The sequence below is a fragment of the Meriones unguiculatus genome, chromosome 15, assembly GCF_030254825.1.
Source record: "Meriones unguiculatus strain TT.TT164.6M chromosome 15, Bangor_MerUng_6.1, whole genome shotgun sequence".
Classification (NCBI taxonomy): Eukaryota; Metazoa; Chordata; class Mammalia; order Rodentia; family Muridae; genus Meriones; species Meriones unguiculatus.
In genome coordinates this window covers 46,319,421-46,345,523 of record NC_083362.1, presented here as the reverse complement: position 1 = coordinate 46,345,523, position 26,103 = coordinate 46,319,421, and the positions used below count along the sequence as shown (strand labels likewise).

General features: G+C 45.8%; 1 protein-coding gene across 3 annotated transcripts in view; it reads right to left on the bottom strand.

Moving 5' to 3' along the window:
- LOC110559605 (aldehyde oxidase 4) overlaps positions 1 to 26,103 on the bottom strand; it is a 50,531-nt gene that overhangs the window by 13,510 nt on the left and 10,918 nt on the right. For 2 of the 3 annotated variants that reach the window (XM_060368396.1, XM_021655106.2), the window contains exons 5-21: positions 24,305 to 24,431; positions 22,574 to 22,635; positions 18,974 to 19,057; positions 18,295 to 18,375; positions 16,851 to 16,995; positions 16,557 to 16,649; positions 14,031 to 14,182; positions 12,758 to 12,851; positions 11,374 to 11,483; positions 10,214 to 10,398; positions 8,249 to 8,411; positions 6,391 to 6,483; positions 5,576 to 5,745; positions 5,156 to 5,270; positions 4,273 to 4,395; positions 3,036 to 3,132; positions 568 to 692 (exon numbers count right to left, since the gene is read on the bottom strand). In XM_060368396.1, coding sequence (XP_060224379.1) covers positions 568 to 692; positions 3,036 to 3,132; positions 4,273 to 4,395; positions 5,156 to 5,270; positions 5,576 to 5,745; positions 6,391 to 6,483; positions 8,249 to 8,411; positions 10,214 to 10,398; positions 11,374 to 11,483; positions 12,758 to 12,851; positions 14,031 to 14,182; positions 16,557 to 16,649; positions 16,851 to 16,995; positions 18,295 to 18,375; positions 18,974 to 19,057; positions 22,574 to 22,635; positions 24,305 to 24,431 — 2,019 coding nt within the window. Of the gene's footprint in view, positions 1 to 567; positions 693 to 3,035; positions 3,133 to 4,272; positions 4,396 to 5,155; positions 5,271 to 5,575; positions 5,746 to 6,390; positions 6,484 to 8,248; positions 8,412 to 10,213; positions 10,399 to 11,373; positions 11,484 to 12,757; positions 12,852 to 14,030; positions 14,183 to 16,556; positions 16,650 to 16,850; positions 16,996 to 18,294; positions 18,376 to 18,962; positions 19,058 to 22,573; positions 22,636 to 24,304; positions 24,432 to 26,103 lie in introns of all 3 variants that reach the window. The other variant, XM_021655105.2, reaches the window with a different exon arrangement.

Here is a 26,103-nt window from a genome sequence, read left to right as displayed (position 1 = left end):
AAGGTGTCAGATGTGTGTAAGTCCTCACAGGCATGCTCTCATTTCTCTTGGCTGAATACTTAATCATGGGACTGCTGGGTTTCATGGGAACTCTTTTTTCAGCATCCCGAGAGACTGCCAAACTGTGCCATAGCTGATGCCAGTTTACAGAGGTTCCAATTTCTCTTCAATCTTAACAATACTTGTCTTTTTTTTTTTTTTTTTCAATTATAGCCATCCTAGTGGATGGTTTTGATTTGGGTTTCCCCGGTGACTGATGATGATGGACATGTTAGGTTTACCAGTCATTTACATATTCTGTATGGAGAAATGGTCCACTCACATCCTCTTCCCAGGCGGTTTTGGTGCTGCCCGGATTCCAGACTGCAGCAGCCTGTGTGTGCCCAGTGCCTAGGGGCATTCCCACTGCTGGGAAACCACTGACTGTAACCAGATGTTGGTGGTAGATGGTAATGGTGATCTTGTCCTTTGTGGTCTGAGTTAACGGCTCTCCCGCCAGGGACAGCAGAGGTGACCTCGATCACTCCCGATTCATGGGGATCTTATCATAAGGTCTTCTAGAGTTACCTGCACACGGGTTGGAAACTGTGTCCCCAAGTGTAACACCATCTCTTTGTCTTCGGTTTGTGGGATAGCCAGGATACTTTGTGTCTCCATGTAAAAATGTTCCTGGCCTTCCACGTGGATCTCACCTGCAAAGCAGACACACAAGGACAATGTTTAGGCAGGTTTTGGTGCGTGTGCCTGCCCTCCTTGGATGTTTTATTGTAAACGGTGATTTGCATTATGACTGGAGCGATGGCTCAGTGGTTCAGAGTTCTGACTGCTCTTCCAGACGTCCATGGTTTGATTCCCAGGACCCACATGGTGGCTCACATCCATTTCTAACTCTAGTGAATCCCATTCCCTCTTCTGGTCTCATGATCACCAGGCCCACACATGCTGCTCAGACATACATGCAGGCAAACATCCATGCACGTAAAAAAAAAAGTGAAGAAGGAAGAAAAAAAAAATGAGTGATTTTCATGAGCCTGTGGAGCGGGGCTTCATATCATTTGGTTAAAAGACCTTTGCAAATGCTGCCTGTGCCCAGTTGGTTGAGTGGCCCTGGGTCATTTTGTCTTCCTTGGCCTTTGTCTCCCCATCTGTTTAGTGAGGAGGTTAGATCTATTATGTGCTGAACTTGAGACGAGTCTGGCTACATATCCAGGTTGAACCATCAGCCTCGTAGATGAATTTGTCCAAGTTGTTAAACATGATGTTCTCAGCTGCAAAAATGGGTGAGCTAAAACAATATACTTTTGTACCACCTGAGTCAGGTGTCACTAACAGGTGGGATAATGCCACACGCCTGAGTCAGGTAACATTAACAATCAATGGGGCACAGAATGGTAGATTAACTTGTCGATGAACATGTAAGTTTAAAACACCCGAGGTGGCCAGGTAGTGACGAATACCTTTCATCCCAGCACTCAGGAGGCAGAGGCAGGCAGGTCTCTGTGAGTTTGGGGCCTGCCTGGTTATATAGGGAGTTCTGGAACAGCTAGAGATACATAGAAATATCCTGTCTCAAAACAAAACAAAAAAATGAACACACCCAAACACAAACACACACACACCCAAAGCCAAAACAAACAAACAAAACAACACCACCAAAATCAAAGAGAGAAAGAAGGCGGGGGAGCTGAGGCTGTGCTCTATCCTGCTCTCCTTCCTGTGAGGCGCTGCTGCAGGCTCTCCGGCTTGCTCAGGCTGTGCACCACATCAGGTATCTGTCCTCAGTGTAACTAATAGAAGACAGTGCTTTATAACTACCCGAGAGTCCGCTGTGCTAAAGTAAGTCAACTGTACTGTCACAAGCCAAAGATTATTTAAAAGTGTGTCAGGACAGTGGAGGGAGAGTCCTCTAAGGCTCCCCTGAAGAGATACACAGTAGAGCATGTGATCTCTCATAGGCAGAATTTAGATTTAACAACAACACACACACACACACACACACACACACACGACAGAAAAGGGGACTATTTGCAGGGAGGTAGGAAGGCAGAGAAGAGCGAAGGATGGAGGAAGAACAGTGATGATTGATGAATAAGAACATAAGCAAAGGACAGTGAGACAGGTACAAAAAACATAACAAAAATCAGTGTTTTAAATGCTAAGTAAAAAAATCAACTTGAAATATTTTCCTGTTAAAGAAAGCTCTCTTCCCCCAGCTCACTTCCAGAATGCACATGCTGAGTCTAACTTGAAATTAAACATATGTTTTGTTGACTTTCCCCCCACAAGAGTTTTATTCCTGTGCACGTAGAGGGACAAGAGTGAGGCGCTCACAGAAATGATAACAAAAATCTCAAGAGGTAGCCAGGTCCGCAGGCTTATTTGCCATCCTAACCAATGAAAACGGATGTTTGGAGAAGTATGTAAACATGAAAAGAGTTTTGAGTGTACAGATGTGGTAAAATATGTGAAGAAAGAAAACTAATGGCAGAGAAGGTTTATGCTAGTGCTCAGACTCACACAGGCAGTGAGGTCCTTCCCGCCTGGGATGCCGAGTCTGGCCCTGGCTCTTGTTCTGCTCTTCCTGGTGAGAGAGAGAGAGAGAGAGAGAGAGAGAGAGAGAGAGAGAGAGAGAGAGAGAGAGGAGAGAGAGAGAGAGGGAGGGAGAGAGAGAGGGAGGGAGAGAGAGAAGGATCTCAGCAGAGGGAAACTTACACCACTCATTTAGATAGAGAAAAGGGAGCTTTTTCCTGTCTATTTTTTTGCAATTGTCTTCATTTCAAAATAATCCCTATGCCAGCATAGCACCTTTTAAACATACTATTTAGTTTGTATGTAGGATTTCTGGGCACTGGAAATACTCCATATTTTGGTGCATGTAGTATTTACACAGCTTTGTACATATGTAAAGTTCATCAGGTTAGGAAGTTAGTGTGCGTTTTGTGTCCTATGTAACAAGGACCTCATGGGAGAGCATTTCAGTGTTCTCAAGCCAGGAGAACAGCCTCCTCTTTCTGGCTGTTGACGGCTGTACGTACCTTCAATGACTTGATCCACGTGTTTGAAGGCATCGTCTACATTTCCTTGTTCGATTTTTTTCTCAGGAGAAAGAAAAGAACCGTGTTCCAGGGCTTGCTGCAGTGGAAAACCAAACCAAAATAAGACAATGGGATTCTTGTTTGTTTGACACTGTCTAAGAGGGCAATGAGGGTCAGAGAGTTAATGGTAAATGGGCTGAACTGGAAGGAACCTACAGGAACCTCCTAACAACATGGCTGTTGTGACAAGAAGTTGTTGAGGATGGGACTGGAAAGTGAGGATGAAAAGAGGAACAGGCTGAAGGGACATTTAAAGTGTAATTAATAGGTAAAGATAAACTGGCAACGGTTAGGAAGAACAGGGGCAAATCCAAGGATGTTCAAAGCTGCGCCCTACTTAAGCCTCCATCTGTCCTTCTGCCTTCCCATGTCTCCATCGTCCAAATGACTGAGCATCTGCTATGGGGCTAGCTCTTCTGTAGACATCAACGATACAAACCACAGTATAACATCTCCTCGCCTTCAGTAATAATAGCAAAACCAAAATGGCGGCTAAGTCCACCGAAAGTATTCCCCATCATGGGTGCTATTCTCAACATTTCCTTGGATTCCCACCTTTAAATTTCCCAATAAACTTCTGGTGTAGGTACCTAAAAGTTTCCATTTTATACAAGAATGAACTGAGGTGTGAGGAGTTTAATTAACTTGCTGAAGTCTGCGTTGCTGTTTGGAGGCTGTAAAAGGCAGAACTCAAGAGGTCTGACTCCAGAGCTTGTGTGTAATCAGAGAATTGGCAGAGAGCGAGAGCGAGAGAGAGAGAGAGAGAGAGACAACCAGGACCTGGTGAGTGCTGCAACTTCCATGAATTTCACCATGTTCTAGATTGTCCCACTCACTGCCTGTGGGTTGGAGGCCATTTTCTTTTTCCTGGTGTTAATTTTCTGTGTTCTCAAGCTAGGCCATGGTCAGAGGCCATGGGAGAAGTGGGGATAGGCAACTTCACTTTTACAGTCCCCTGCAGAAGTGCTGGCAGGAAGAGGGGATTCAGACAGGAGAGTCCCAGGATTCTGATCTGAGGTGCAGCTAGATCCTTAGAGACTGAACTCTAAAGCCACAGGTAATGATGGCTAAAATATAGTCAAAGCCCAAATGATCTTATTCCATGACCCTCCGGTTGAATTCCGTTCAAAGTATGTCGCCTTCCCCCCATCATTCCAGAAGATGGACAGGGATCTACCTCTATGGTGATAATTTTTGGGTCTATGTCTTCATAAGTAATCTTCACGCGTTTAGCTGCTTCTTTTGCATGGGCATAGGTATTGGCCGCCACGGTGCAGACGATCTGACCCACACAAATGACCTGCAGAAAAGCCACGTGTTGTTAGTTAAGACTGACCCAGGGGCTGGGGACCGGGCTCGGTTGGTACAGCGCTTGCCTAGCAGGCAGGAAGCCCTGGATTAGATCTTCAGCACCACACAAACCAAATGTGTGGTGCACACTGGTACATCGTGAGTTCAAGGCCAGCCTGGGATACTATGACATCCTGTTTTGCAACAAAACAGAACCTTCCAAAAGGAATTAATGCCCCTATATTCCTATTTCAGCTACTGATGCTTTGGTGAGCAAAAGAAAGACGACTCTCTTTTTTCTTTTCTTTGGTCTTTCAAGACAGAATTTCTTTGTGTAGCCCTGGCTGTCTTGGAACTCGCTCTGTAGACCAGGCTGGCCTTGAACTTAGGGATCCACTTACCTCTGCCTCCTGAGTTCTGGGATCAAAGACATGTGCCACTGCACCTAGGTTAGGAAGACCATTTTCTACCCATGCAAAACCAATTTCAAACAGTGGCTTCAGTGGGACCAATCAAAGGGTGTACAGAACTCATGCTTTACATGGCTTGGGTGACTTTCCCAGTGGTTAGAGGCCTTCCTTATGGGGACATAAGGCTTTTCGTCAGAATCTCAAAGTGAGTCACCGTCTCAGAGGGGATGGAAGAGTGAATGAGGCAGCCCCTGGGTTCTAGCAATATTGATGACGTGGACATGAATCTGAGGATGTGGCGGCCACAGCCAACGATGATTTTGACGCTGGAGTGGAGTGCTAGAATAACAAACCACACACCTCGATCTGTGCAAAGAAAATCTCTCCACTGTAGTTGTTGTCTCCTGGAACATCCTCGGCTGTAATCACATCGACTACCCCTGGACACGCCAGGGCTTCCGACACGTCGAGTGATCTGGGAGGAGAAACGTGATGGCAGGTGTTAAGGCTGCAGAGGAAAGCTCACAGTGCAGTACAAATGATTTCTCAGACAGCATCATAACTAAGTCACGAGTAAGAGTCTATGCTGAAGAATATTAGGTGTTCCAAGTTTAGGCCATTTCTGTAGATTCATTTCTAACTGTGCTTTAAAAATGGCCAGTTCTCACCCAGAAGAGGTGACTATTCTAAATTGGACTAACTATGCAATAAGCTCTCGGGTTGAAAATGAAATAGTGAACATACTTTGGTAGCAGATGGGGTCACTGTGCATTTCCTTACGTGATCCTTGCGTGGGCCCTGGTACTGGTGACTACAGCAAGGAAGAGTTCTTGGTCAATGGGAGGCATGTCGTCAACATATATGGCTTCCCCCGTGGCATGCTTAATGGCTGACTGATGCATGATTGGGTGCCCAACCGGATCTTGCTGGGGTTGGCTGGGATCCACACACTGTTAGGAAACAAAGACAAGGTATTTGACACTAGACCTGAAGTCTGGGTCTGCTGTGTTTGGCTTATGTACAGTCAAGAGTTACTATAGGCTCCTGGGCAGCCAAGTCTGCAAATGGAGACTAGTAAATATCTCCCGAGCATATGGCAAGAGATGTACTCTGCTTGCAATACTCTTCCGCAAAGAAGTCATCATTAATGTCTGCAAGGATTCTTCGGTCTAACTGAGGAATCAGAACACATCAAAATGATATATGTTTTACTTCAGCTTGCTGTAAAGCATAATTTACACAACTGATAAAAGGCAATGAAAATGCCCACAATTTCTAGAGGATTTGGGGCCACTGTTGCAAAACAAGGAAGCACTTGGAAAGGCATTTAATGTAGGCTTTTAAGGAAGGTCAAAATTACAAAGTAAAGAGGAAATTTTAGGTAACAAACCTGAGAAAAGCAGAGAAGGGAGATTCAGTGTCTAGTTCCTCAAGCAGCCTTGAGTAAAGCATGCAAATTGTGTACATGTGAGCACACTTGACCTTGGCTGGCTTTTATAAGACTATCTACTTGCTCATAGTAAAGTCATTGAAAAGAGAGGCGCATGTATATAACAAACGTCTGACTGCATAAACTTATAAAAAGCCCCACCCACCTGGAACATCTGAATTCCTTGGGGCGTTACTATGGGGAAGTCATCTAGAGCACTCACGAAGTTTGCTGGGATGTCGGGAAACTTCTGTGGATCCTGAAAAATAATGACTTTGCATTGAATTTTATAAGATGAGCTACTGACTTCAGAAACAAGTGTAGAGACAGAATTATCCAGGCTCATGAGATGGTTCAGCAGGTAAAGGTATTTGCCGTCAAACCTGATAATCTGAGTTCAGTCCCTGGAACTTACACAGTGGAAGGAGAGAACTGACTACAGAAAGCTGTACTGTGACCCCCTTCCCAAGACCCCTCCCTGAACCACAAATACACAAAGAAAAAAAGAAAGTAGAAAGAAACAGAACCATCCAATCTAGTGTTTAAGATCTTTGACTTCAGCTTTGCTAAGAGAGCCTAGGATTTCAAGTTCCCTAAGCAGGTAGAGAAACTACCGCATCATTTAGGCACTCAGAGAAGGAAGGCTAGCCTCAGGAAGCATTACAAGGGCTCCTTTTGAATGACTGAAGAAAGTGTATCTTGGTGATGGTGAGGAAAACAGAATTAAACTAAATGTGAAACAACAGGGAAATCACGGTAAATTTGGATACAAAATTCTGCAATCATGAGAAGTTATTTTGTGGAACTATATTATGGACACTGACAAAACAAACAAACAAACAAACAAACAAACAACCCCAAAGAGTTCGGGGACAGCAATCAGAGAAGCAGCCTCCAATTCTCACAGCTACAGTCCACAGGTTTGCTAGGGAAGCAGGTGATCCTGGGAGATTCACTCTCACTTCTTTCCTCCAAACCTAATTCCCTAGTCTCATCCCCAGCTCCGTAGCAGACTACCAGCTGTGGTCTCTCCTCCTTCTCTGCTTCCGTTCCCAGGGGACTTAGCAGATCCTGGTGGCACACCCTGCTTTACTCCTCACTGTGGATCACCCTAGCCATGTCTTTCTAGCTCATTTCTAACCCTAAATGTCAGCTCCCAATACCTAGAAACACATTTGACTCACAGGGGCCACACCTGGCAGGAACCCAGAACATTCCCTGTCAGGCAACACACAGCTCCATCACTCTCTTAGGAACCAGGAAGGACAACAGGTATCAAGGAACAAAACATATGTGTGAGGTAAACTCTAAGCAACTCCTGTGGACATAGTTTTAAAGGAAGCTAGGTGATACGAAGATAATAGAAATATGGAAACAATTTGTATGTCTAAAAAGGAAGCAGTTGGAAAAATTTTACCACTGACCCAGCAGTACAGGTATGCCTAAAAATAACAAATTAGAAAATTGTACATCCTCCTGTGGACATGCCAAATAACTATTATGCCATAGTATTGCAAAAAAAAAAAAAAAAGTTAAAAAAGTGAAATAACCAAGCTGTACTAAGCAGTTTTACAACACACACACACACACACACACACACACGCACGCACACACACACGCACGCACGCACACACACACACACACACACTTATTAGGAAGGGTTTTGAAGGACATACACTAAATTATCGATAACGGTTGAATATGAGTGATAGGATTGCATGTGATTTCCCCACTCTTTTGGATCTATTTCTAAGTATTAAAAAAATATCTTTTCCTTATTTCAACAAGAAGATCTTTTTTAAAGAGGAAAAGATGCAATTTGCTTACTGATGCCTTTTTATCACTGGTAGCAATATTATTCATCATTTATATTATTTATGGGGCACTTCGGCATTTATCCGGCAGATGGAGCGGCATGGCTGCCCAGGCCCCAGCCCGAGCTCACTAACGATACTAATCTCAGTGGCAGGGCATGTGCCTCGTGTTCAGACCCAGGCACCCAGGGGCGTAGAGAAGCTACTTGCCATTTTATTCAGCCATCGCCTCACTTTGAGGTAGAACTTAAAGAGCAAGCTGATGATGAGGGTGCGCCGGTACTCCACCATGCCGCCCTTGGCTGCTGGTGGGATGCGGATCTCCTCCAGGACCCACTGGCACAAGTCATTCAGCATCTGGTCGTCCCATTCCCTGGCGGGACAGAAGATAAACACGTCATCGAACCGCCTTTGCCGCTCCTGAGGTTTGTCCTCTCCTAAACTCAGGTTGAAATTTGATGACTGTGGTGCAGTGCCGAAGAGCTGCTGGAAGATACGGTGATCTAGTCTTTCAAAGGAATGCGTGACCTCACCAGGGCTGGCTGGAAACCCTGAGCTCAGGCTGCTCCTGAGCAAAGTTGTCTATTTGTCCTGTCTTCTGAAAATGCCCTTTCCACTTTCTACCGAGAACTGAAGCAGCAGGAGAGCCTTGCCAGTGCTATGCTCTTGGACTTCAGCCTTTCCACTCACAGACCAAAATAAAACTGTTCCCTTTGTAAATTACTCGGTCTCCAGCAGCATTTTGTTACAGTAGCAGACAGTTTGTTACAATAAGAAGGCAGACACCAAACTACTGGGGCAAGGAAAGATGGCTTGCAACTGTAGGTATCTTTCAAGTCCAAACAGAATATCTTTAAGATCTGCCATTAGCTTTCTTTTTCCTTTCTCCCCTCCCCCCCCTCCACCAGACAGGGTTTCACTGTGTAGCCTTGTCTGTCCTGGACTTGCTCTGTAAACAAGGCTGGCCTTGAACTCACAGAGATCTGCCTGCCTCTGCCTCCCCAAGTGCTGGGATTACAGGCGTGTGCCACCGGCCCCACTGCCCTTAGCTTCCTTCCTTCCTTCCTTCCTTCCTTCCTTCCTTCCTTCCTTCCTTCCTTCCTCCCTCCCTCCCTCCCTCCCTCCCTCCCTTCCTTCCTTCCTTTGTTATTTTGAGATAGGCTCTCACATAGCTAAGCGTGGCCTCTAGCATGTCCTCACTCTTACCACACCAGGTCCCTTGGTTTTCTTCAGCATCTGATTTAATGGTTGCCATGTGTTTCTTTCCAAGTCTTCCTTTATTATTATTTTTTAAACTTCATAAACTAATAGTATGGGTTTACTTATGTTAAATAAAACCCGACCCTGCTAAAAATCAAAGCTTTCTGAAATTTGGAGTTCTGCTATATGTCCTCGGACTGGAGCCTGGTACACATACACAGCGAACAACAGGTAAGGACGGAACTGGTTCACAAGTGGAAAGTTTCCATGGTTGTCTTAGAAGTGGGGGTTTAATTCAGTATCCAAGGAAAACCATATTAAATTCCACCTACTGGGAATGAGCATATATAGGTAAATAAAATTACTGCAAAAGCACTCGTTGGAAATTTTTCTTTAAAAAAAAAAAAATTCTAGAAGCTAACAATGATGAGGGTACCTAGAGCAAAGCTATTTGGCAGTCCAAAGTTTCCATCTTCTTGATGTAGCTTAAAGACACTAGTTCATCTTGTTCAATATTGGGGATATTTGCTTACTTTTCAGGTCAATTGCGTAACAAATAATATCCACTTAAACTATGTAATTCTGCAAGAATTGTAAAGACCTTTAATAATAGAAGGCTATGTACTTTGAAGGAATGGGCTTTTGAGTGGTTTTCTTAAATTTTTCTTCAGAGCTTAAAACTTCCAGATGCATATATGTAATATTTATAAAATAAAATTAAAAAAAAACCATAAATGTTGCCAGGTGATGGTGGCGCATACCTTTGATCCCAGCACTTGGGAGGCGGAGACAGGTGGATCTCTGAGTTTGAGGTCAGCCTGGTTTATAGAACGAGTTCTAGGATAACCAAGGCTACACAGAGAAACCTTGTCTCCAAAAATCCATATGGATATGTGTGTGCATATATACGCTTTTTCGCGCACACACATATCTATATGTTTATCTGTACACGGTGTGCGGAGGGCTGTGACCTACCGCCCAGCGAGCTGCTTGCAGGTTTGGCTTGCCGAGACCACCGTGGAGGCAACATTTCCGAAGAACATCTGGAGCTCCTTGATCGTGTTTGTGCCTTCCTCAAACTCCACGCTCATGCCAGCATTGACAATGGCAGCGGCATTTTCCTGACGTTGGGCCAGCCGGAGTCCAGACACAAAGTGCCACTAGAGATGGAAACAGCCAGAATGGTTAGTGCACACCACACAGCAACTCCTCCGATGACGACGATGAAGAAGAAGAAGAAGAAGATGATGATGTGTGTGTGTTTGTATATGTGTGACCTTTAGTGCTCCACAGCCAGGCTATCCTGTCATTGTGCTGGGCCACTGCACATTAAACACTTTTCCACGTAAACTTCCCTGCTGTAAATGTTCAAAGGTGTCCATCTGCTAAGGCAGCCATTACTCCTGACCTGCTCCATGCTAGGCCCCAGCCTCCCACCAAGTCTCTATTCTGTCTGTGGCTGGTCTGGTCTGGCCACCCCCTTCATAGTTTTCCCACTTGGAAAGGTGTCCTCCTTTCCACAGATCTGGAGCCTATCACAGGCTATGTTGGGTCCCCGATGTTGTCTGTGTCATGTTGTTTGTCCCTGCCCCCAACCGTCCATCCCTGCCCCCCCTCCCTCAGCTCCACTGCACTGACTTCCAGCCCAGAGGCACCCCTTCTCATTTCCAGTCCTTGGTCCTTGGTGACTGAGTTTTGTTTCCTACTTCAAGCCTTCCTGCTTAGGGAGCTTGGAGGAAAGAAGCCGAGACCTCTTAAATAAACTCTTGTAGCGTCTCCCAGGCTCAGCGCTGTGCTGTAGGGTGGTAGGGACAGGGTAGATAATGACGCCATTTAAACTGCCTAGTTCATAACTATTGGTGATTGGCAAGTAACTTCATAGGAAATGTTCAGTTCATTGGAGACCTCTGAGGCTGATACACTTGCATACTCTTGGCAAAGATGCACATTCACACAGAAGGTCCTGTTTTTGCAAGGCCAGTGCCGCTTTAGGCACGCCCCCACCCCCGCCCCAAAGTCACAACGTGGCCCCTTTGGGGGAGCAACTCAGATGGTCATTGGGGGAATCTGCCCCTCACTGTGAGGGGTCCCAAGCTCTCTCAGGCGCAGCTAAGCTATAGGTACAGGAGCCTCACCTGGGCAGAGTAAGGAATGGACACAGACAGCACAACCTCTTCTGGTCTCAAGTTGGCCTCAGGCAACCCCTCGAGGAAAGGGCCGTTTAAAGGGATTTGCCGTTCTCCTTCTGACAGAGAAAAGGATCTGGGTCAAGACGCCTAACAAACGTGGGGGGTGGGGGTGGGGAGGTGGCTACAGAACAAGTACCTATGGCGGTTACTGGAATGAACTGGTGTGGGCGGGGAGCCAGAGCCTAGGTTTTATTAGGACACAACCTGCTACAATGTACAACATTTTACAAATGAGAAAAGTGACCGTGGAGTGAGCGCGCGCGCGCGCACGTGTGTGTGTGTGTGTTCACGTGGGTGCACACGTCTGTGTGAGTATGTGTACATACAGCTGTGACAGCCAGATAGCAGCCTCGGATGCTGTTCCTCAGGTTCTGTCTTGGCTTCTTTTCAGACTTGGACATGACAGGTAGGGAGGCTGACTGGCTCGCTCTCCCTCTCCGGCTTCTGGGATTACAAGAGACCCACGATGCCTGGCCTTCCCCCTGTGTTGGTTCTGGAGATTGAACTCGTGAGCTCATCCACCAGGCTCTTTATACTGAGCTTCCTTCCTACTCAGCCCTATCTTCTTTTCCTCGATTCAAATTATAACCACGTGCCCCTTTTCTTAGTTGTAATCATTTGAATCTCCTGTTTTAAAAATATAATTGTAATGGAAGGGGAGAGATTTTACATTAGTAGCACTCTGAATAACATCAATTTGCTCTTATTCCCCTAAGTTTAGATTAGTTTTCTTCTACAACGCTCACATTTGAAAAAAAAAAAAAGAAAAAGTAATGAATAATATATAAAAACTGCCTTCTTTTCAAAACCAGAGAAAGAAATATGTCATAAACTTATGACAAAAATGTCATAAGCCCCAGAGAAACCTCTTATTCTTCTCTCTGTCTGTTGCATTTACTGATATATTGGTTGTATGCACATATGCCATGGTGCTCATGTGGAGGTCAGAGGACAGCACATACAGGACTCCTTTCTCTCCTCCAACCGTGTGGGTACTGGGGGGCAAAATCAGGTTGCCAGATTTGGCAACAAGTGCTTAGTCCACTCAGTCATCCCACCAGCCCTGGTCCTTTTCTTGGATTTCTTTGACACTATAATTCGGAATGCCCATAAATGGGTCAAATATTTAAGAAAAGTATCAGAGACATTAAGTCCAATCTATTAACCCAGACAGGCTGGAAGAAGGGAGATGATGGAGGCTTCTGCCTCAGGTTTCGAGTGATGTTTGGGGCTCAGGAAGCTGTCCTTGAGTCCCTCGTTCATAGCAGACAGCAGGGGCTTTTGCAATAGAGATAGTATAAAATGAAATGCCCAACGCTTGGCCTCTTACCTTTAGATATCACATTGATGGTAGCGTTTCCAGCTGCTAAAATGGGGTTGAGGTCGGAAATATTAGGCCGGCTCACCACATGCCCTCCTAAAGTCTAATAAAAAGGAGACATCAAAAAGTTTCACTCAGTTATCTGGCAAGCGAGGCATCATGGACACAGAGATATCGTGTAGGTCTTAAACTTTTCTTTCTGCTCCCCAGAAAGGTCTGAGAGCATTTGGGAGCAGCTAAACAATCCAGGTATCACACTGTGCTCAACTTTGACCTATCTCAATGCTGCAGGCTGAAAAGGCACCTGTGTGCACTGGGGACAAACAGCTGTCAGAGAAATGGTCCTAACCTGGGTCTGTGCTTGCTCAGGAGCATTCCTTGACATGCATGCCTATGCAAGGAAGAAGCGAATGGAGGCTGGGGAGTGATGTCAGCAGGTTAGGGGGAAAAGCGAGGGCATGGCACAGAGAGAGAAGGGAGTCAGTTCTACATGAGGAAGGTGGAGGGCTTGAAGTGCCGGTAAGCAGACCCTGGGTACCGTGCATTGACATTCAGGAAGGCCCCCATGTGCCAGAGAAACCCAATGCTTCTCTGTGGCCTCAAACCTTCATTAGAGTCTGTTTAGGGCAGGCTTGAACAGGGATCTTTAGGGGGCTTATGGGAACAAGTTCGCCAAGAGGAGCGTCATCATTCAGAAAATGAACACAAAATAAAGAGGTGGGAGTGTGAGGCAGATGTGTGGACCAGCGGTGGGCTGCAGACCACGAGGAGAAAAGGGTTTCCGCCTGGCCCCCACATCCTGACGCCTTGCCCATCATGCAAGACATCAGTGGGGAGTGGTTTAAGCCAATTACCCTAAAGTCATAAGTAACAGGAAAAGCCCAGTCGGTTATCTAGACAACTGGGGGTTCAAGGATGTGTGTGTGGGACACACACATCAGAAATGGAAGCCAGAGCATCTGGGAAGGCAGGAATCTTGATAGCTACACCCTACATAAGACATGCTTCACAGACAGCCAAAGCTGGAAGGGACCCTAGACACAGCCACATTTAGTTGGTTTTTAGTTTTTAAACTCGAGTGGGCACAGTTTAAGGCGTTTTGGTGGCTTCCCTGGGATCCTCGAACACACAGGTGCCTGGGGCAAGAATTTGTGCTGTTCCTGACTGTATACCATAATCTGTTATATCATTTTACACACACACACACACACACACACACACACACACACACACACACACACACTATCCTGTGGCTTATTGTTTAGGACAGTAGAGGACATACAGCCATATTCCTAATCTGGGGCCCCGCAAGTGTCCTCAGGTGCTTCAGGAGGGCGCGATAGGTCTTGGTCTTCTCCTTTGGGTGCTCCGAAACCAGAAAACCCAAGGCATTGTTCAGCTGTGCCAGGCTGTACCCTGCGCCTATTGTTGTCCCTGAAAGCAAGAGAATCGCACATGAGTGCACAGTGAGTTTCCATGCCGGGGTGCACGGAAACGGGCTTCTTAATAGACCTCCTCCCCGTTTATTTAGTTAGGATGACAACCGCCAACGGCAATGAGGGACGCCTCTGACGATTTCCTCCGCTGGGTGGAGAAAACCCCAGAAGACTGGTCAAGGGCACCTCTGTGTGTATCTGAGGGTGTTTCTGGAGGAGATTAACTAACGGGGACACCTCTGTCAGTGCAGGCCATGTTGCCGTATGCTGTGGGGGCCCGGATGGGGGAGGGAAGAGCGTGGCTTTAACGCTGAAGCATGCAAAGAGAACCGAGCGTTTGGCCCTTTCGGCTTCCCAACTGGGGACGCTGTGTGACCGGCTCCGTCCAGCACCTGTTCTCATGACAGTCCCGTCACACGTTATGTCATTGAACAGAGGTCTGAGGTAAGCCTCCCTCCCGGAAGTTTGCTTCCCCGTCGGGTATTCTGTCACGGCGATGAGACAAGTAACTAATGCAAAAGGAGAGGCACCTAGTGCAGGAATCCTTTCTTTGTCTGCTCCTTAAGTGCCAGGACGTAGCTGCCCTGCTCAGCCACGCCCAGCCTGCCATGATGGAATGAACTGTCTGAAACCACGATCCAACATAAATCTTTCCCTCTTTTAATTTCCTATGCCCCCCTCCCACTCCCCATTCAGTTTTTTGAGACAAGGTTTCTCTGTCAGCTCTGGCTATCTTAGATTAGCTCTGTAGACCAGGCTGGCCTTAAACCCAGTTCTCTAAGTACTTTGTCACGGTGATGAAAAACCTATACAATTCTCAAATATTAAGTACCAAACTCTTTTTCTCACTCACAGACAGTCATGTTTGCCTTGGATTTTAGTACGTATTAACTACAGGCAATTGAAATTCAATACTCCATTTGCTTTCCCTGAGTAAATGGTCAATTATGGAAATTCTAAATCCCTCCCTTTCCACTCCCCCCATTTTTTTAAGAGAGAGAGTTTTGCTACACTACTGAGCCCTGGCAGGCCTTAAAGCTATGGTCCTTCTGTTTCTTCAGCCTCGTGGATCCTAGATTAAAATGTGTGGCAGTCCATCAGGACTTCAAAACCCTTTTTGAGGACCATTAAACTAGAAAATTGGTTTGCAAAGTTTCCACTGTCCATTTGCTCTTCTTCCACAACCATCTCTTCCCACAGCCCCTCCCCCCAAAATCCCCAGAGTGGGCCAGCTGCTTGCAGGTTAGCTTTGCTCGCAGGTGTGCTAACAGGGCGTGGCTTTGGCAGTGCTGTCCTACCAGGGCCAATAGAACCCACAAGGGAGCGACTAAAAGAATCTCACTATACCAGTTAACAGACTGCACGTAAAAAACTGTGGCTTTTTGTCTACGGTGTTAAAGTTTCAAGGAGGGGTGATTAGGGAAACAGTGCTTGCTGCTCCGAGGAGGGATCGAAATGAAAACAAGTCAGAGCCGCAGATGTAATTGTTCTTCAGGCCCCGCCTCCTCGTCTCTACAGCATCACTGCTCCCTATCCGGTGACCTCCCCTCTCCCACATGCCTGAATAGTCGCCCCTACTCATCTTTCCCTAATCTATAGCCATTGAGATAGGTATTCCAACAATTAAGAAAAAAAAAAAATGAATGGGCCAACTGACCTAAGACTGTTAAAGGGATAGCAAGACAATACCCTAATAATTAATATCACCTATTAATTATCTGATCAAATGTATTGTTTGGCTATTGTGGTGGGAGGACTCAGCCTTGTTTGTACATGATAAAAAAAGAAAAGAGAGGATTCTACCCTTGACTTGGGAGGCTGGGGAAATTATCCTTTGATTCTGAATCTTCCACAGGAAGATTGGAGACTCCAAGTTATGACATAGGTCTGTCTCCTTGGGATGTCATGAAGACCAAGGAGACAGGACATGTGAACACAATGGGCAACTTGTGAAAAGAATGAAAGAAAAAAATAAAGTTGCTTATAGTTGTATTTTAAATTTTGTGGCCAGGATATTGTGTGTGTGTGCGGGGGTGTGTGTGTGTGTGTGTAATGTGTGTGTGCAATGTGTGTGTGATGAGCCTCAAGAAAGAAAATATCTTAAGGGTTTATTCTACCAATTTTTCTGTGCTTGGCTGAAATCTTTGACTCTTTGGCATCTTCTTGCTCTTACAGCTTTGATGACAATGAGACGCTCGGTGACACAGCTGAGAGAGACGTCCTGAAGATGCTTATAGAGAATGTACAGTAGGTGCTCAGTGAGCTGCTTGGGATGGATAAATGAAGTCAGGTGTTATGTGATGTGCCACTGATTTCTGTTAGCTTCCCACTGAGCCAAGGCTAATGCTTTATTGGAGACACGAGATGCTTACCTTTGTCTGTGGTGTTCACAAAATACAGTTCTGGAAGCCCAAGTGGGGATATAAAAACTGGATGGAATTCATCTTTAAATCTAATGCTGGGTCCTTTATGGAGAAAAACAGGGAGTAATTAGAAAGCGAGAGCAATGGTTTAACTGTGAGACAGATAAAAATGACGATGTATAGAACTTGTTTGCAAAGAGAAAAATAAATCACGGTAAAGGATCCGAAGTCTCACTAGTAGAAACGAAGAATTTGAAGAGGAGCACAGATGCTCAGCTTACACGATCTAAGCACAGCACCTACCCACTGCCGTGTTCCCCATGACCAGGGGGGCTTTGGGGTAGCTGGCTTTCAGCTCTAAGAGGTCCTGCAAGGTGACAGGCATGATCCAGGTGGTCCTCTCCCCTTGGAATGTCAGCCTCCTCTTGTTTGGGTCTTCTGCCATTCTCTGCAGAGAAGCAAAGCCACTGTGCTTTCATCCACGGGGTCTGCTGGGCCATCTGAGCTTTCTCAGGAGACCTAACTTGTAGGGATCGGGAAAGGGTGGAGGGAAACTACCAAAGCCATGAGATCTCATCCTGCTGGGTATCTCCAGAGGGACACTCTGTTTGTATTTGTGAAGCGTCTGAAGAGGCACACGGGCTAGCGGAAGGGCCTTGGCTGTAGCTCTGCCCCACCGCTGGAGGATTAGAATTTGCCGAGGAAGACTGCATTCCCAGGGGACTCACTGCACGGCCCTGACGACTTTCCTAAATCCACACCTGCACATGTCCCGGCGTTTGTGTCATGCTTTCTATGAATGGCAACATTGCTACAGGTGAAGTAGAGAGAAGCTGAGGGTATTCCCCCTGCCCCTCCAGTTCTGGTGAAAACTGTAGGTAAATTTGTTTCCTACCTCCTGGCTCTTCGGTAAAGCAGTAAGCACTGGACTGGAGATTCTGCTAACGGACTCAGAGACTCACCTTTGGGCTCAGATGAACTCTGGCTACGGGGGAAATTGTTACTGAACACTATTCCCTTAAACATCTAAAACTCACTTGTTATTTGCTTGTGTGTGGGTGTTGTGTGTACTGTGTGTGGCTGTGTGTCTATGTGTGTATTGTGTGTCTGTGCATACTGTGTGTGTATAACGGAAGGTGATTTTTTTCCTACAACCCTGCGCGTCTCTATGTAATATACATATATCTATATTTAGGTCTACAACTTTAAAACACTGACTCATACCAAGGTGTCCAAGTTCCCACACTCTGAGGGACACATGGCACTGGGTTCTGAGCAGCCAGGCACGGTCTCTCTCTCCCATTGTGCTTTCTGCAGGGCGCAGTCATGGGACAGGAGTCCAGGCACACCATAACGTGACATTATTTTCCTTTCTCCGTTTTCTTTACCAGACTGAACCAGTGGTTAACTGTAAGAACAGTTCAGTCCCATTGTCCTAAGTATCATTTTATTGTCACTTCACTGTTTTATAGATTGCTTCTAAGATGCCCATGAGTACCTGTGTGACCTTTAGTGATTCACGACCTCAGGATCTTTAGCTGCTGGCATTCAGCCAAAGGGACCCTCAGATCTGGCAGCACCGCTCTTTCACCATCTCTGATTTGATGATTTATTAAAAGAACCGAGCAAGTCCCTGGAAATGACGTCCTCAGGGTGGTCCCACGACCACCTTTTAATAGCTAGAGCTCAGTGGTCCTACGCTGTGATAAAAAAGGCACGTGTCACACTGCCTTATGAAACGACTTACGATCAGTTCAGGAGGAAATATAGGCTCCTGCGATGGATCCAGGGGCTGGAACTCGTCTTCATCATACAGTTTGGAACTCATCTCAACAAAACACAACACAACACAAATGGGGCTCCAGCGTTACTGAGCGACATACAGCAATATTCAGGTGTGGCGGTCCTCCTGGCACGCCGATAGAGAGTGAGGTGCCGGGGTCCCAGGGCCCCGTCGCATAGAATTCTCCCTCCCAGCCCTGAGCATCAGACTCCCACACTGCGTCCCTGTATTACTGTGGGTGCTGCTTTTTACGCGCACAGAGGTGCCACGCTTGGTTAATTCCTATTGTCCACTCCAAAGGCCCTGGAATCCTCTAGGAGCCCAACCTCTAGGCCTGTTTGTGAGGGAGAGTCTAGCCTGGGTCAGCCGGGATGGAGAGGTCTACCCTGAACATGACCGACACCATCCTACGGGCCGGGGCTCAGACGGAATAAAATTGGAGCTGGCCGAGCGCAGCGTGCCCCTCCCTGCTGGGATGCTGTGGCTGCGGCCGTGGCTTTACCCTCTACGGTGCACTGCACTCTCAAACGGGCTTTCGATGACACGCACTTCACTTATTTTTGCCTTCTAGTGACTGACAAGAATACATACATTCGGATTTTTAACCATTTCTCCAGTTGAAGTAGGAAAACCAGCCACTTACCTTTTCCTCTCTGCTCCCAAAAGGCCTCTCATCTGGATCCATGCAGCATTTTCCAGACCCCTTCATCTGGCAAACAGTAGACCCCTTGGGAAGGAATGCAGCTTAAGTCAGTGTCTCGGTCAGTTCTTTCAACGTGCTGCCGGAGCCGCCATGTCTGTGAGATCCCCAGGAGCGTGAGAAGCTGATCTGAAGATTCTCGGCTGAATGGAGGGAGGTCCCCGGAGCATAGGTGTCTCATCTTGTCACTTATTCTCCAATTCCCAGTAAAACATAAGTAACAAGACCCCGAAACCGCAGGCACAGGCTTCTAGTCCCAGCACGTGGGAAGCGGAGTCAGGAGGATTTAGGAGTTCAAGGCCATCCTTAGATACAAAGCAAGTTTGAGGCTAGCCTGGGCTATATAAACCCCTGGCTCAAAAAAAAAAAAAAAAAAAAAAAAAAACAAAAAACCCAAAACCCCGAATAAATCAAAACAAACAAACAAAAACAAAAGAGTGGCCGGGTGTGTGTAGCTCAATGGGTAAGCTGACATGTGTATGACCTTTGGGTACATCCTTAGTACCACAAAGAATACTAAAAAGGCTTAAACCTCTACCTAAGTATGGGAAGTTAGGTAACACGCTATCCTACCATTCACCAATTACAGAAAAATAAAGGGAGTGTGCAGCTGTGCTCACAGTGGGGCTTGCACTGGGCTCAAGAGAAGACATGAGGGATCAGAATCCATGGGGTTGGCCACAGGGGCTCCCCATGGAGGCGAGAAGCACAGAGGAAAAGCTGTGGTGGTCAACCCAAGCAGCCAGCGTTTATCTCCACAGCAAAAGGTCGTGAGTCTTTAGCAATGTCTTGGGAAGACAAAATGCCTTTAAAGTTTTCCATATGAAAAATAAAAATGAAGTAAAACTTCGAGTTTATCTGTATATTACTGAAATCACCATGAATTGTTTGGAGGAATCAAATCATTAATCATTTAAATTATAATTCTCTGGACACTTCATGTCGGGTAACCTTTTGGGCCTGAATTTGTCAGTCGTGGCAAATATCGGTTCCTCTTCCTCCTCCCCCACTTTCTCTTCCTCTTCCTTTCTCCCCTGTTCCTCTCCTTCCTTTTCTATTTTTTTCTAATGCTTTAGTGAGAGAAGGTCTCATACTCTATCGCTGGTTGACCTGGAAGTAACTTACTTAATAACCTAGACTGGTCTTGGATGGAAGTCAAGGCAACGCTCATGCCGTCCCCTCCCGAGTGCTGGGATTACAGATGGTAGGTACCACAGTGCCCAGCTTCATGTAGTATTCTCATCCTCTCTTGTCAAGATATAAACGATGCCAAAGGCTGTGTGGCAGTTCGGAGACCATGAGTGTCATATTTAAAATTAAGAGCCCAGTTCCTGGTTCTGCATGTACTAGCCTGGCTGGCTTGTTAATCGGGATAATAAAGCCTGTCTCAAACAGTTTTATAACCCCTGATGATGAGAAAGTTCCACAGTGTCTGACACACAGAGCTGGTGTGAAAGAGAGAGCCAGTTATTTTAAACTCCAGGACCATTTCCACGGAATTAATTAAGGATTCAGATACTGTGAACTGTGCACAGTAAAGGAACTAGATCTGTGTATTTTTGTCTACATTATCTACAAAGAAGACCTATAGTGTTAGGCTGGACAATGAGAGGAAGGTGCTGTCTCTGTAGGTTTTATATATATAAATACACACACACACACACACACACACACACACACACACACACGTGCGTGTACAGCAAAACACTGGTCACTATTATTATTATTTACCATAAATAGTATTTTAGGAATTAAAACAAACTAACCGATAATTTGTAAAGCTTCCTGAACCTTTTTTTTTTTTAGACAAAGTCTCAAGTACCTCGGAATGACCCGGAACTGGCTGTGTAGCCACACATGACCTTGGACTTCTGATCTTCCGGCCTGTATTACTAGAATGCTTGTGTTGCAAGCATGCACTCTAGTGCCTGGTTTCTGGGCTGCTAAGGTTGATGCATGCTGGGCAAGCGCTCTATCAGCTAAGCTATACCCTCATTCCTCAAAAACTTATAATATTTGAAATGAAATCGTATACTCTGTATTAATTTTGGTGAACAAAAAATGATATACAAATAATTCTTATCTTGAAAAGTGGATCCTGAAAACCCTGTTATTCAAGACTGCATCTCTATGTGCTAATCAGGCTTTCCAACTTTCTCTGTCCTCTGTGGTTCCTCTGTCCTTAGCTTTGAAAGTGACTTGGGACTGGCTTGCTGCAGTATTTGCTTCTTGGTGGTTAGGGCTGGTTATCTCTGGCAAGCTCCGTCTTGAAAGCTGTCTCCCTGTCCCCACTCTGCCACACTGGCCATTGTCAACATTCTCTTCTGCATGGGATACTGTGGGAACTCATGCCTTCACCCCCACCCCCCCACCCCCCCCACCCCCCCACCCCCCCACCCCCCCCCACCCCCACCCCCCGCCGCATAGCTTTCTCACAGGCAGGTGCTGAGAACTTGCCTGTGAATTTCTCTGCTCAGCATGTTACTCAGGAGCAATGTCTGTGCGTCAGCTATCAGCCCCAAACAGTAAGTACCCTTCTCTTTTCGCTTTAAAACCCCAGTCACACCAACTTCTCTCTTTCTTCCTTTTCATTTTTAGTAATTTTAGTAACATTTTTCTATTTCAACTAATTCTCTTCTTTGTAGCTTTTCTGCTGTTCTTTTTTCAGCAATTAATTTATTCTATAGCAATAGTTTCTTCTATAGTATAGCTCAAAGTCCCCTTTCTCTGATATGTTATTTGTCCTTTCCTTTCCCTCAGTTCTCTTCAGTCTTGTTTCTTCAGTATGCATGCCTATTGGATATATTAAGTGTTGGATATATTACCTGCCTTTCTTTCCTCCCTGGCTCGCTCTTTCCTCTACTGGGAGTTGAATCGTGGGACTTGTATATTCTAGTTAAGCGCTCTCTCTCTGGGTACATCCCAGTCTGCTCTCTGACTTGAGACAGGGTCCCATTAAGTGGCCAGGGCTGCTCTTGAACTTCCTCTGTATCCCAGCATGTCTTGCACTTAAGACTCTCTGTCCTCAGCCTCAGTTCTGGCTGCTTTTATTATTTCCACGCTTGATTTTCTTCAGTAGAGTATTCATTTACTGGAGCGGCAGAATAAATTTTATAATTCTCAAGAAAGTATCAGCCTCAAAGAAATAAACAAGACACACTAAAGGTTTCCTTACAAAAAGACAGCAGTGTGCTATTAGACTCATGAACTCGGAGTGGCTACCTGCACAGAACAGAGTGCTTCAGCACAGCACTGTGGCGGGGCAGGCACTCATGAGACCCCATCCCTTCCTGAGGAGCCACAGGCCACTAGGTTTGCCAGGAGAGGACAGTCTCATTCCTCAGTGCTGTAGGGTAACGGAGGGGCTCACCAGCAGAGATTGTGGAAGAAGAAATACACACAGTGGGCATCTGGCGAGCTCCAGTGGCTAGAAAGGGTGATGCGGAGTTGTTTTAAAGATAGTGAGTGAAATACGTTACCTTAGGTCAAAGTTCCTTCACACAGTAAGTCAACAGAATAGTAACCTACAGCATTTTAACTCACCTGACAGAAGGTCCTCCCACTCTCTATGATCGGTCGATATCCAGTGCATCGGCACAAATTACCTGGTTGGTAAGGAATCAGGTCTTAAGGTCTGACAGACATAGACTGCACCTCTATGCTTAGTACTTTCAGCATTAGGTCGGTTGCAGTGGCGCACACCTGTAATCCCAGCCATCAGGGAGGCAGAGATGGGTGGAGCTTTGTGAGTTCGAGGCCAGCCTGGTCAGCAAAGTGAGTCCAGGACTGCCAAGGCAACACAGAGAAACCCTGTCTGGAAAAGCCACCGCCACCAACAAAATCCAGCATGAGCCATGAGCTTAATAATTTGCATAATCAGTCCTAAGTCTACAACACCACAAAGAGCCCCAAGGAGAACATAGCTACTGGCATGCTGCTTCTGCCTCAGTGAATGCCCCGCACCTGTACACACCTGGTACTAATTATACTGGGGGGGGGTAGCTATTCACAACAATAAAGAGAGGACATAAAGTTAGGAAGGTGAAGGGGTGAGGGCATCAGGGGAGTTGAAAGGAGGAGGTGGTGGGTGGGTAGGATCAATACAAATTGTGTAAACATATGAAACTTTCACAGAATAGAAAATAGGAAAGAAGAAAAATTGGCATGTAATAACATACAACCAACAGGGTGCATATGTGTGTCTTTAGGTATGTAAAAAAAATTACCAGAAAAATTTTCATCAAATACCCTCTTCAAGCCATCTACCCAGAATTAGGCTATGTGCCTCAAGCTTTGTGTCTGCCTCTACCTCTGCCAGACTGCCTGTACCCGGGTGACCAAGCCAACCAAAATGCCAAATTCAAGATCTCTGATTCTCAAAGCTCTCGAGACTTCTTCAGGCGCTCGTTACTTCAGTGAAAAACAAGATTACTAGTTACTTGGTCCGTTCAGACTTGGTTAAAGTTACACCGGAAACTAGTGGCCAAAGCAGTTTAAGCAGAAATTGAAAATTTTGAATGGCGGAGCTGTTGAGAGAAAACAGCAAGGAACGCTTACATGCCCATTCCAAAAACATTTAAGTTGAACTCTGGCCTAGTTTTCTTTCTCACCTTTTCATCATAATTGAGCTTCTGTTTGTGTCTGTTTATGGGAGGGACCAGGGGCTTTCCTTTAATATTTATTAGTTGCCGCATAGTGTTCATACCTTAGATCTCACACCCCAATACTGGGAAGCCTTATGATAGAAACTACATTTGCTCACATACCTCTTTTAGATACAAAGCCAGAATTGTTACGCTTAAATTTGCTGCTTTTTTTTTTTTGGTAGGAATTGAATTGCTCACTGTTTGCTTATGATAACTTATTGTTTCTCAGGCTCCTGAACAGCCAGCGCAAAAAGATGTACAGTATCTGGAAATGTATCCTCTTTGTGTGATTGATTTTAGTGAGTAATGATTTTAGTTAGTAATAGATTTTAGTTAGTAATTGATTTTAGTTAGCGAATGATTTAGACTAATTAAAAAAACAAATGACAATCTCCTGTTGTCCCGCTTTACCCCCATTTCCACATTTGGAAAAGGGTGTACTCCCATTAGCCACAGGCATTAAAATACCTTTAAGGAAAAGTGATGGAGCCTGTATCACTTCAGCCACCAGCCTAGGGCTGCAGAACAGAGATGGTGTCTGTCTGTCTGCCTCAGTGTCTTTCCAAAGGGCTGGGGCATCCATCTTTAGTTCCCTCCTCGGCATCTCCCCCCACCCCCCAAGCCTCACCTCCAAGAGCCTCCATGATCTGACCAGGCGTGGGCTCTGGGTGGTTCCTGAGCAGCGTGTAAATAGACATCACCATCCCCGGGCTGCAGAATCCACACTGCGTGCCGTGACACTTGGCAAGCCGTTCCTGAGAGACAAAGGCATGCCATCAGTGCATCAGACCTTCGGCCTTCTCGCCTTGCTCGCTAGCCAGCAGCACAGAGCTTATAGACCGAGCTCTCTGAAAATAACTACAGAAGGACACTTGCCCCCGGAGGAAGAGGGTTGATTTCTTGAACTCAGTTGCATGTATTTTTGCTTAAAAAAAAAAAAAAGAAAGAAAGTCTAGTAGCAGCTATTACTTAAGTCTCTTCTCTGTAGATCCACGTTCTCCACCTATGAAACAGGAAGCGTGATTTGAGAAGCGAAATGATCAGGAGCCATTCTTGCGCCTGCTTTCCTTGTTCCTTCCAGTAGCCCAGTTATCCTGTTACCTCGTGGTTTATTCAACTTTTCTTCATCTTTAAGATTAGGGTGACAACGGCTCGTATCTTACAGAATGACTGAATGTGTGTGGATCCCTCCGCAGTCTCTGGAGAAGAACCTCCACGCTCTTTCCCATTTAGATTAAAGGATTTCTGAGGTACCAAGTGTTACAACCTCTATGTTTTAAAAGTGGGTGTCTATTTCATGTTGCTGGGCTAGTGACACATCTAAATCATGCGCGTTCGATATCACACAGTGAAAACAGTGGGGAAGATTAGCGAATTATTTGCTCTGTGCAAAACCCCTAAGCCAGGAAGCTGCAATTGGAGCTGGGACCGTCAGTGCAGCCTATTGTCACTTTACACTCAGCTGGCTGACTTGAGTATGATTCTAGCGTTCCCAAATAAACATTCCCCCCAAACACCGCTAATGCTCCTATAATGAAGGCCAAATACTATGTCTGTGGTTCAAAGGAAAGGACAGACATTTTAGCGTTGCGTGGCAACGTGGCTGTGCTGGCTTCACTGACTGCCACACGGCAGTTGTCTTTGCTGTGGCAGGCAGTCTAGGCTATAGAACCTGCCGGTCTGTTTAACACTGGCTTTCTCTGGGAGGCAGACCTTCACATGCATTTTCTTCTCCAGTTTTCATTGTACAAATACCTACCTTGGTTTGTATACAAACCAAGGCGTTTTATGTGCCTCTAGCTTAATTCAGCTGTGGATAAGTTTAAAGACAATCAGAAGACCCCCCTGAAAATGTAACAACAGGCTTTCATAAGCCAGGCAAGCCTGCTCCAGGGCGACTACTGAACAAGTGTGACACTGGTCCCATCAAGACCCGGGACCGCAGGAGGAAACGCTTGTGTATATAGAGTGAGAAGAGGCGAATGTGGGCACCATCTACAGAACACAGCTGTCTGAGCTCACAGATGAATGATGTGAACATGTCTTTGTGGAGGGTAACATGTAGTCAATGAAGCTCCCATGGTTCCAGCTATAACCTTTCAAGGAAGGGGTCCCAAGGCAGAGACTCTTCGTCTTTCTCTCTCTCTCCTCACTCAGCTGATGTTCCTGCTCAGGCATAAGAAAACAATGCTGCCCTTTCTTTGACCAGCTCTCTAACCTTGAGCAGCCATTCGGCTGCATTTTAAGTGTAGCAGGAATCTGGGTGATGCTGCTGAAGTCTTTCCCACACAACTGAACTCTCATCAGCATCCCTTACTTTGGAACAGTGAGAAATGAGGAAGTCTATTTTCTATAACTCTGGTTTTCTACTTCATTTTTTTTCTTGCGTCGGACCACCCTTGCCTTTTAATCCCTGGCAAGAATGAA